The sequence below is a fragment of the Dipteris shenzhenensis genome, chromosome 9, assembly GCF_047967505.1.
Source record: "Dipteris shenzhenensis isolate YYH24624 ecotype China chromosome 9, Dip_SZ_1.0, whole genome shotgun sequence".
In the NCBI taxonomy this organism is placed as follows: Eukaryota; Viridiplantae; Streptophyta; class Polypodiopsida; order Gleicheniales; family Dipteridaceae; genus Dipteris; species Dipteris shenzhenensis.
Window position 1 is genome coordinate 43,501,450 of NC_141604.1, and position 12,343 is coordinate 43,513,792.

Below are 12,343 nucleotides of genomic sequence, written 5' to 3' on the forward strand. Positions count from 1 at the left end.
AGGGGCTCGACTTTGGTCCACTCACATGGTTGATACATTTCCCCGACCAGATCTACATTGGGCTCTACTTGATTGAGATGCGGAGACATAGAGATTCCCTTGTGCGGCAGGCCACAGATGAGCTATTGTCAATGCCTCAGGACACCAAGCTAGACCGAGTCTCCACAGTCAAGGATTTGGTTCAAACTGAAGTGCAGACAGCGAAGCAAGAGGTAATTGTGGAGTTTGGAGCAAAGGTGAATAAAGTTGATATCCAAGAAGAGATTACGAAACATGAAATTAGCGAGATAATGTATTAGAAATCAAAATTGGGGGACTCCTAGATGGATGGTACAATGAGGAGGATTCATTCAGTGATACTCTAGCACGTGTTAAAGCAGCAATGCCTAGCATTGACTGGACAGCAGATGAGGATGACAAGCCTGATAACTCTGATGATGGTGAAGCTTCAGCAGTCCGTATTAGCCATCGTAAAGGCCATGATGTTATCACATTTAACTCGCGAGATTTAAGACTCAAGATCCTACGACAATCCTACAACTGAAAGGAACTAAGCTATGGATAGCTGAGGAACTTACAAGAGCTCAATGAAGGATAAAGCAACGGAGTTAGCCAAAGTTAAGGCTGCAAGAAGGATGGAAAGTGGGCAGTGCACCGTGGAGGAATAGCACTCATTAAGGAATTCAAATCAAAACCAAAAGACTCTCACTCTTAAAATGATGTACGGCCAATTATACACAGGTTAGGATAGAATTTAGGTACCCTAAATAATTGGAGTTGTTTTATGCACTCCTTGGGAGCTGCCATGTGCCCTCCCTAAGCTATTCTATTGAATGGTTTTTTATTGTCCCATAGACCTTTGGTCTTCCATGGATGTTAATAGACTCTCTCTCTCTCTCTCTCTCTCTCTCTCTCTCTCTCTCTCTCTCACTCTCTCTCTCTCTCTCTCTCTCTCTCTCTCTCTCTCTCTCTCTACATGTATGATGGAGGTTCAGCCTATCTCAGCTCTCCTTAGAGGGGACCGTCCGAGCCAAGTTGTCGCTCTTGATATGGCCCATTGGATACAGAGATCACAAAGACCACACCCACCGCCACAGCAAGAGACAGACTCGACAGACACAGATTCAAGACATCTTTGCATCCCACCGGAGGCCACCATGGCACCTGGTTATGTACGTTGAGCAGTAGTTTTGAATTTTTGGGCTTTTGAGATTATTAGCATAGCACTCACCAAGGGCCCTAGCGAGCCCATGGACTCGGTCAATAGTGGCTTGTATAAGTTACCTTGTGATTGTACTTTGTTTCATAGGCCTGCGAGGCCTCCCGAAGAGGTTAACACATCTTTCTTTCTTTTCTCTCTCCAGCCCGCACTATACTGCTCCAGCAACGCTCCAGCTCGCCATTGCTCCAATGTGTTTCCCTACCTACAGCCCCTCTTTACCTCAGCCATCCCCACTCCACGGCTTTTGCAAAGCAAACTACATCCTCCAACTTTGCAAACTAAATCCTCTAACTATGTAAGCTTATTGCGGCAAACATCATTTTGATAGTCTCATGGAACACCACTATTCGTCATACCTTGTCTAGAAAAGGCGGGAAACTTGGATTGGAATAGAAAATATTCATTATTATGCCTTCATACCTTTTTCCATCACGATGAGCGTTTTGAGTTTAAAGATAGTTTCAAGCTCATTAGATTCACTTGAGAACTTCTCTGTGAGCTTTACTTTGACTCATCATGCTGCACACCCTCTCTGGGCACATGTGGGGATCAGAAGACGAAGCCATGGTAAGATAGAATGGAAAGAGAAGATTGTCGCGAGGTCTAGTACAAAGCAGAAGAAGCACTCAAATAAGTAGTGCTAGCTTGTGAAAGGGAGGCTGACGATGAAGGTACAATAAGATGTAGACAAGCAAGGCACTCAACCAAATGGATGAGCAGGAGTCAAACTTGGGGAAGCCAATAGTGTATGAGCAGCGAAGGACTCACGAATTTCTGCTATTATTAGCCAAAAATTGACTCTTCTTGATCCAAAAGTAGCATGCAACACTAGTGCACCCAAAACAACTTTGGAATTGAATCTATGGTATGTCCAAACATACACATGCATGTTTTAAGCATAACTCCAGAACTGCCCACGTAACCCCTATTTTGACTAGTCATACCTCACTTGTCAAATGTTCAAATCATGAGATAAATTGCTCATAATAAGAATCACGTACAACATACAATCACTAGATTCAGCAGGGGCTTCTGCAGATTGGTGAGGATGCTATTCACTAATGCATGGGCCAGAGTCTCCATAAATGGATATCACTACCAGAAGTTTGCTCTAATGAGATCCATAAGGCAGGGATGCCCTCTGGCACCCTTACTGTTTGCCATTGTCACAGAACCCTTGCTTGTTCAGATTGGTGTCGGAGTGTCCCTTAAGAAAAAAATTCAGATGGGCGTTTCAAAGGACTAAGGAAAAGTTTGCCAAGTGGCTAGGAAAAGTTATAGCCTTGCCTGGCAGGATTACTATTATCTCTGCTGGTGTATGTCCAAATGAAGAGCAAGAATGAATGCATGTGTGCCAAATGGATTTTTCAGATGATATCAGTACAGCCGTGGGCTAAGATAGCAAGGCACTTGATTTGCCTCAATGCGCCTAGAGGAATTAACACGCCTTGGCAGGATGCCCTCCTCTCAGATATTGCTATCAAAATTCCACACTCAAGTCTGCTGTCCAGACTGATACAAGTTTGGAAATCAAAGGTGCAAGGATGCTACTGGAAGGGCAGTAAGCCGTTTGCTGCAGATGCCTCGCTTGGTAGATCTATTTGGTTGACTGAGTGGCCTTATATGGATGGACCGGCTCCAGTAGTCTCGCATCCACAAATGGCAAGACGGCTGTTTCTTAAAAGCATAAAGACTTTCAGCCAAATTTGGGATCCAGGGGGAAGGAAATGGTGTGCAGTGGATAGTACTGCTTGAAACTTTGGCCTTATTAATGCTGAAAAAATGTTTCTTAAAGCGGTTCTTCAAAGGATCAAGCCTGACTTGCCTACTTCCCATGTTTATCGGGATGATCCTGGATTCAGAGGAATGCATTGGAAGAATGGGAAGCCCTTCACTAAGGCCAGGCTAAAAGACTGTGGAGAAAGAGCCTCGACCTTAGCCCTGATGTCAGCACAAGCGCATTGGAAGTTTGATGCACCTCGTGACAGGCTGGATACCTAGGCTATGAGATTTAGGAGTGTGGAGATCCACTCCTTCGTTCAAAATAAATTTTCTGCTCTGGAGGGTCTTGTTAGGGAAACTTCCTGTTCGGCAAATCTCTATGTGGAACCCAAGGGTTACCCCTTTGTGCCCCTTCTGCAAGCAATGCAAAGAAACACACATGCATGTGCTCTGGGAGTGCCCCTTTACCAGGAAAGTCTGGTCAGATGTTGTTGAGAGACTGAGGGTAGTTCAGGTGCACGTCAAGATTAGGTGGAAGGTTTCCCTATTAGAAGATCGGGGAAGCCTCAACGACGCAATTTTTGAAGCTTGGCAGGTGGTGAGAGGTGTAGTAATCACCAACATATGGAGATTCAGAAATGGCGTGGCTGAGACCGCATCATGGCAAAGGGCTAATAACTGTAATCTTGGAGGATGTCAAGAATACCCTGCAATTTTTTGGGTTAAAAAATGAGACTCTTAAGAGTCATAGGCAAACTGTTGTAGTCAGCCTTTGTTCCTTTTTGAGGGCAGACTTTTTATTTCCTTTTTGTAAACTTTCTATAAATATGAGTTATCTTTACCCACCAAAAAAAAACAAACAAACAAACATTAAATCCACCCATGATGGGAATGGTATAACCATACATAATAGATGCTATGGCCAAACAAACACACCCATGCTATAAGCAAAATTTTGGAACCACTATATATCCCATATTTTTCATCAAGGTGCACATCGTTTTGTCTCATCTCCAAATAAGGAGTTAGATGTCTCTTGAGATACTATTTCCATCTTAAGCACTTTTGAATCCACTTTATGATGTCAATGGTATAGCCACACATATGGATGCTTGTTTTAAGCAGAACTCCAAAACCTACCCGCACAACCCTTATTTAAATAGGGGGTATCTCTCTTGTCCCCCAATGTCGAAATGAGGAGCAGATGGATTAAAAACAATTCTTAATATTATATTAAATACACCTAAAATAATTTTGGATTTGAATCTATTATGCCGATGGTATAACTAGACATAAAACACATTTTTAAGCATAACTGCAAAACTCCTATTTTTGAACAATGGCTGATCTTAAAATAAGGATCTATATGGCTCATAAGATTAAAATCCCCACTAAAACAACTTGGTAATAAATTCTATGATGCAAATGGTATGCCATATGTATGCACGCATGTTTTATGCATGAGTGCGAAATTTCCTGCAGGACCCCTATTTTTGGACAAGTTGTAATTGGCTTGTCTCATCTCTAAATGAGGAGATATGTGGCTCATAACAAACATAAAATATGATACTGTATCTGCTTAAAACAAATTTGGAATCAAACTTGTGATGCGGAAGATATAGCCAAACATATGTAGATGTGTTTTAAATATCAAGTATGACACTATATCTGCTCAAAGAAATCTGGAATCAAACATATGCAACAAGGTATAGCCAAACATATGCTAACACTAATCTACAGACAGTATTATAAAGTCTCTCTAAATACCCAGAGACCAGACAAAAGGTCCCTTGTCGAGTTATATTCATGATTTCAAAATATTCTTCAAGCAAACAGAAACTTATCATGACCACAAGCACAATCAACATATCTCATAGGATGTAAAATTGAAATCCCACCAGAGGGTATCCCACAGCGGAAGACTGATAGTGAGCCCAGGATTTAACGCAGAAGAGTTTCACTATGGAATAAAGCTTCATCAACATGTGTGCAGTTCACAACCATTCATGTGTGTGCAAGCCAGCAAATATACTGTGCATCCAGCCAAATATAGAACCAACACTTATATATTTCCGTCCGTCCACAAACTGGACACAATACAATACCAAAATGTTCTCCTATTATATGTCTGGCACCTCTAGATCTCCAAGCCGACGTGCTCCACTGAGCTTATGTAGACTCTCTGCCCAACAATCCCTTCCACCTTGCTGTCCAGAAAGCCAGCCTAGGTGGGCTGCCACTCTAGCTTAGTCTGGAGCTTCTTCTGGGTCACCTTCACCTCCTGAATATAGGCCTGAGTGCTGCTCCTATCTGCTGTCTTGGGGACTGCTCCAAGTGATACTGAATGGGGGCCCAAATGCCCGCTTTTATAGGGGCTGGTTGCCTGCCCAAAATAGCCAACTTTTACAGACCCTGTAGCCGACTGAAACAGGCCCTCCGAAAAACTCAAACAGGCCCCAAAACTGCAGCCTATAAAGCCCTCTTTGGGGACAGACTTCCAGCCTTTGGCTGGCCCTACCTGGCCACGTGTCAGGCTGCCACTGGCCCAGGCAGGCCTGCCCATATCCAGCCTCGTTGCCAAGCCCATGGACCCTCCAAAACTTGCTGCTTCTGTTCAGCCAAGTTTCAAGCCTTGGAAGCTCCCAACCAATCCATACTGAGGTTTCCCTGCACATGCTTGTCCTCTCCATCCATGGACAGCCCTGTGGCAATCCTGCACCACTTCTGCCCACCATGGTGGCCCTGATCTGCCAGGTATCTCCTCTCTCTCTCTGCTGCCCATGTGGCAGCCCCATGCTAAATCCTATTCTATGGTCCCCCCCCCCGCACACCTCATTTGGGGGCTCACAAGTGGGGAGGTGACCAACCCTATTTCTACACCCAAGAAAACATCTATCAAACCAAAATGTTGAATTCCTTTAGTGCATTTAACCAAGTCATATATACATTCATAAGACTAGAATCTATCCGAGAAAATAAATTAATTTTTTTATAAAACAAGCCAAAGAACAAAGGAAAGTGGGAGTTTGTAAGTGACTCTAAATGAAAATATGAGTAAATCAGAAAAAAGATAACTTAGTGAACAAAGCTACCCTTATGTTCGCATCAGAACCCAAGCAGAAGATGCCATCTGGGTTTCGATCTCTTGGGCTACATCATTATCGTTGCTAGCACTTATATATGTGTTACCTTAGAGTTTCTTATGTTGCCATGTTTTTCGCAGCTAAGATGCTTGCTTGGTTGTCTCAAACGTACTTGCAAAAGCATGGCGACACCACTCACATATGTGTTGCCTCATAGATTCTGCTATTGCCATCTAAAATCTTTGTTTTAGATACTTGCACGAGGATGAAAATTTGCAGTTTTTAACTTCAAGCAATTTTTAAAAAAAAGTAAACATGTTTAGCAAGATAGGTTTAAAAGCAAAACTTCCACTTATTTCAGAATCATCTCCTAGGGCGGAATCTTACTGCCATGCCTGCCCATCCTAGTTCTTCACCAGATCTTTGCTCTAAGGAATTTCCAATTATTTTATTTAAGAAAAAAGAAGGCCTCCAGCAGTTTATAGTGCATAACACCAACATGACTTAGTTATGAAAGAAGATTGTATACCTCCTCCAAAATATTTCTTCTGCAACTTCTTGGCAGCATCTGGCAGACCATAGAGTTCATAAGTTCCAAAATCAATTCAAGATGTGTCCTAAATTGACACAATTCACCCTTTGAATTTAAATCATTACCAATTTACCTTTTCGTACCAAAAGGGCCCCTAAGCCCGTAGGATATCCAAAAATCTGTGGCCAATTAGGGGAAATAATATCATTATCAAAATTCAATTATTCACTGGAGATCTGAAATTCAAGCAGGCTGCTAAAGAATTTTGCAAACTATAACAATGCACACAAACAAGTTTACAACTGCATCTAGGGTGAGTTCCCTTCAGTGATTCCTGTGCTAATGGATCACAATCAAAATAATGAGGTTTACTTTGTAGAAAGAAACAGCAATAAAATCTGCTGGGTATTTGGAAAGATCAAGTGGTGATGTTCCAGAACCCTTTGCTGCATCAATCAGCACCATCCATTTTCCACTGCTCAGCAACCAGCATGACAGAACTGTAAGAAAGAATTACATAGTAAGATCTTTCTTAGAACTTGATTGAAACTAAATGTGATACTTAAGCAGCCCATCGGCAGACATGGGACAGAGCAAACTGACAGTGATATAAAGATCTTCATAGGCCTTTAAAATATTTGAATCTTACAAATTAACAGTTATTGGAGAATGAAATTAACAAAGGAGAGAGAGAGAGAGAGAGAGAGAGAGAGAGAGAGAGAGAGAGAGTTTATTAATGTCCATGGGAGACCATAGGTCTATGACAACCCCCAACCTAATGATTAGGGAGGACACAAGGCAGCTCCTGAGGAGTGCAAAAGCAACTCCAAGCTATTTAGATTACCCATTGTAAACTGAAGTAAAAGAGATATAATCACCATACATCAGTTTAATAATCACCATACATCAGTTTAAGACTGAGTCTTTTGATTTTGATTTAAACTCCTAGATGAGGGCTATCCTTAATGATACACTGCCCATTTTCCTTCCTTCCTAGCAGCGCTGACCTTGACTAGTTCCGTTGCTTTTTGGGTTAGTTGAGCTCGTGTGAGTTCTTCAGCTATCCAAATCTTAGTACCTTTCAGCTTGTATGATTGGCATAAGACCTTGAGTCATACATCCCTTGAGCTAAGTGTGAGAGTCCATTGGAATTACAAATATCGTCATCATTATCTCCCACTCATTCAATGCTAAGGATGGCTGCTTTGATGTTTGCTAAAGACCCACTGTATAAGTCCTCAGCTTTGAACCAACCTTACGGAAGCCCCTCACCAATCCTGATCTTCAATGCATTATCTCGTTTGGCTTCGTGCTCCTTGATTTCTGCTTGCCAAAAAGCCTATGAGACCAAAGAAAACTGAATCCAATCATGGTGATACCCTCCTCATGTAGGAACTGGAGGTGTCTAGCACACAAAGATCAAATAAAAGGAGCTACAAATGGATGTGCAATTACTAGAGGGGGCTCCGAAGGCTCCAATCATGCCCTATCCTATCCATGTCAACCATGAGAAGTCAAAGCTCCGAAAGGGCCCGCCTAGGGTCCCATCAAGAGTCTCAGTGTCTCTGGAACAGATCAAAGATATATCACTGCCATCCTCGGCTCCTATTCGTGGAATGTACTCATGGCCGACGTGAAGTAATCTGGCATTGGCATGCCTCAATGATAGTAGCCCGACGGGGAATATGCTCACAAGCCCTGTGTCTAGTCTCCACCATTGATACTATCAATATATATATCTCTCATCAATCTACACCTGGATGCATCACCCTATGTAAACTGAGGATCATAAAGCATGGATGCCAGATTGAGTAGGTGTGTATGTCCCGTCTATGTCTCTAAATATGTCAGTGACTTGTTATTGACCACCGACTCTCTCTCTATGGCAAGCCCATGAACGTCTCATTGCCACCAGTCTCCTAGATGCCTACATGAAGGACCCTCTAATCAAGGGTCAGATGAGGATGGAGATCCCAACCCCATTTAGGATAGCTAATGTGGTCAAGGAGTGTTATGCATGATGGTAGACTAGTGTGTGGCATGTAATGGCTTGTCTCAATCATTGGTCAATGAAATCTACTCGATGGTCAAGTCCTGAGCTATCCCCGTCATCGCTGCCCTCTATTCCTCTATTTCCTCATTCTCCCCTTGATAGAAAGAGGTTACCAGTCCTTGCATGGTGTCCGGCATCATCATGATGCTTTCTCTAGATAAATTATATTTGTGTCTCATAAACTCTAGAATGAAAGGGCCAAACATCAATGTCTCATCATTTCTAGAATGAAGGCCCAAACATCAATGGTCTAGGCATTTGACAAAACATGACTCGTTGCTAAAACATTGCTTGAAACCGAAATGGAACTGTCCTCTGAGTCTTGCAATCTTGTGCTTGGAACAACTCTTGAAGAAATGCAAAACCTTGTACGTAGAAAGCAATATCTGGAGTTGCACGGGGATAACAGGCAAACCTTATAGGCGTTGTAGGATACCCAGAGTTACTACTCAAGCCAAGCGGACAGAACACTGGGGTAGATCCAATGTTCCTTTGCCTCGACCTTCTACGAGTCACACATCAAGCAGAGGCTTTGATCTTAGGAGATAATTCTCCATCCCATCTCCGTCCTCAGTCGATATCATGCAATCATAAGCTAACCAAGGACAATCCCAAATGCAATGCATAGAGGGCTTAGTCCAAGGCCGTAAGGTGTGTAATTGCAGGAGATTACATTCGATGATCCTTTGTAGCCTAGAAGGTGCTATGTCAAGGCACCAAAATTGTATTGAAATGGGGCAACCATTAGTAAACCAATCTAGGCAACCATCTTGTCACTCTTGCATACCAAAACACCTCATTCCCATCTTGGGCAAGCTTGGGAGGACGATGATGCCATTGATGGGAGTCTATCATCGTCCATGTCGTGACGACAGTGCCATAGAAGTGAAGCTATCATTCTCCATGTATGTGACGGTTTAGAAGGATGCATCCAACTACAATATTAGGCCCCAAACCCTACTTGGACAATTGGTGTGGAACCGAGGGCCTACTACTATCATAGCCCAATCTCAGACCAAGAGAGCAGTCCCATATCTAGCTCCCAGTCTTACTAAGGACTCCCAAAGAAAAGAACCTTTGGATATGAATCTTGAAAGTATACATGGAAGGATTTACCCTTGCATGGAAATTGCCCACAAAAAGATGAGGATCTATCAACTCATTGTTTGCTCAAACTTGGTCATATAAAATATCATTCAGCCCTTTTCTTGCTTGATGATGATGCAACACATAACTTTCCATCGTATGAGTTAGTGCAAAGTTTGGGCATAGCTGCTGAAGACCAAGGTGAAGCACAAGAGGCACTTGGCACTTTGTCATCAACAAAAGGTGTATGCTCTCATTGGTAAACTCCCGGTCTGCACTTACGGGTTATCTTGTTCACTTGTCTTACAAGATTGCCCCAGTCCAAGGTGCTGATATTATACTTGGAATGACTTGACATACGCAAGTCAATCCTCGAATTGATCATGCAAAGAACACCGTGACCATTCAACAAGGGTCGAGATGTAAGCATTTTAGTTAGAGTTTCAGGAAATAATATTCCTATGGTAAGCATTTACAATCTTCAACGTGGTCAAAGAGGAATATGTTCTTTCCTCATTTATGTTTCTAAAAAGGAAGTTCCAAAAGAGGTTTCTACAAATCCGCTTAATCAAGAAAGGCTAAACTTACTTCAAGAATTCTCAAATCGTTTCTCACAAGAGTTGCCTAGTCAACTTCCACCAGAAAGGCCTAAAGGCCATAAGGTTGACTAAGTTCCCGGATGTTCTCCATGCATTTCAAACAATGTGAGGATCTAGTAATGCCTTCTAGTCTTACGAACGGCCCAGCCACCTTCAATAGGCTGATAGAACGATATTTAGAAATCATTGAAGTTTTCTTCAATGACATTCTTATCTTCATTAAGAATGAGGACGAACATAGAGAACCTTTAAAAATTGTGGTCCCTTTCTAGTGTTGTGCATTGTGAAGTTCTTTGTCTTGTACAAGTATGTGTGTTTCCGAGAATCCTATGCAGCTTGCGTAAGAGATTGATACTCTCATGTGACGGTGGTATCAAAGCATGGATTTCATCATCACCTTAGAACACGATGATCCTGAGTATCTCTCCGAGCTTAAGTTCTTGGAATTTTAATGTGCACTTATGTGAGGATTGATCTCAAGGAAGGCAGTTCGTAAAAGGGGATTATCTCCATCGCTTATGGGCAGCAGTTCAGCCTTGCTTTACGCACATCTTTATCACTTGCGGGCTAGCATGTTCTTTTCATCTTTGATTACTGGATATCACGAGTAGGCTCTTGAACACTTCTTGAATATAAGCACCCAAAGATGCTGTGTTATTGTGCCAGCAATATGCTGATATCAATATGCGTTTGGTCTCTACTCCACAGCGTTCGATTAGACAACCCTTGATATCTCTTTTATATATAACGCATAGGAACATTGATCGTTGTATGCATAAGTTTAAGCGTGGATCTCTGAGCGCTTAATTGATGGAGATCTGTAGCAGATATAGCCAGCATTTGATCTATGTCAAATGCCCAGTTTTGGCACCTATGTATCCCGAGCCTTCGCTAGCTTCTGACGCTCAATCTTTGTGTACAGATAAGCACGTATGTTCTGATAGATGGATGTCACCGAATTCATAATTTCATCAGTTACTGAAGTGCTCTGCTTGTGGACATGTGATCTCTAGTATAGTGTTCTTGGACTATTAGCGGCCTGCTAAGTGATCTGTTGCTGGAGCAGGACATTCCCCAAGAAGACAATTACACACATACGTGAAGTGCAGAACAACACAGGTGTGGTTAGGGATTGCATGCTCCCATCAAAAGAGGTGCGCCCAGGTTAGGGAGCCCTAATGCAAGGACTAAGAACTCAATTCTCTTATTTTGAGAGGGAAAGATAAATTGTTTTTTCTGGGCTGATGCATCAGAATTAGGCATAATTTCTGTATATGGGGCATTGAGGCTGATTTCTTGAGGAGCGATGAGGAATTGAAGGCAATCTATCAAGGGGAGAGAGACACAATCTTGCAATAGCTAAAACACTCTTTGTTAAGGTCATTCAGCCAATAGGAGGTCGTGGGAAGTCCTCAACTGGGATTGCCAAACGATGTCTTTTAATGAACCTTGGGCAGCTAAAGTTTCATTCCACGAGTACTCTAGCATGGGGTGAAAGTTAATCAAAAGGTTGTACATCAGTGCAGCCATGAGAGACGCACAAGGTCGGAGTGGCCAGTGGCCATCACTAGGCGCATCGCCTTGATTTATTTGCCTTGCTTGGATCTTTCTTCCCACCCAATCTTCCTCTGCCTAATGCACACTGCCCAGATTAGGCCCCAACGATCAGCTAGCAGAGCGGTGAATCAACAAGAGTAATGTCTCATGATCGAGATGAGGCATGAGAGAAGAGAAAGAACAGAACCACGGCCTCCAATGCTTCCCTATTAATTCTTTGGATTGTTTGGATGGAGCTGCAACTATGTACGCACTCGGAAAGTTGGCCAACGTAAATCCTTATGCATAAGCCGTTTGCGGCTACAAATTGGGCAACTCCTTTGGGAAAAGTGGCGGCTTAGTCATGATGGATTATGCCAAATAAAAGGAGTACATTGTTCATGAAACCAAGGAGCGGGCAAATTTTGGGAAAGAGGTTGATCTTAGAGAGAGAAGAGATTGGGTTTAGAATACGCTCATGGGGGCACGTGGCGCCTGAAGATTGCTTGA

General features: G+C 42.6%; 1 protein-coding gene across 2 annotated transcripts in view; it reads right to left on the minus strand.

The window, feature by feature from the left end:
• ABA3 (molybdenum cofactor sulfurase (LOS5) (ABA3)) overlaps window positions 1–12,343 on the minus strand; it is a 149,245-nt gene that overhangs the window by 115,454 nt on the left and 21,448 nt on the right. For both annotated transcript variants that reach the window (XM_087378963.1, XM_087378962.1), the window contains exons 7-9: window positions 6,932–7,034; window positions 6,693–6,738; window positions 6,557–6,595 (exon numbers count right to left, since the gene is read on the minus strand). In XM_087378963.1, coding sequence (XP_087235089.1) covers window positions 6,557–6,595; window positions 6,693–6,738; window positions 6,932–7,034 — 188 coding nt within the window. The remainder of the gene's footprint in view (window positions 1–6,556; window positions 6,596–6,692; window positions 6,739–6,931; window positions 7,035–12,343) is intronic.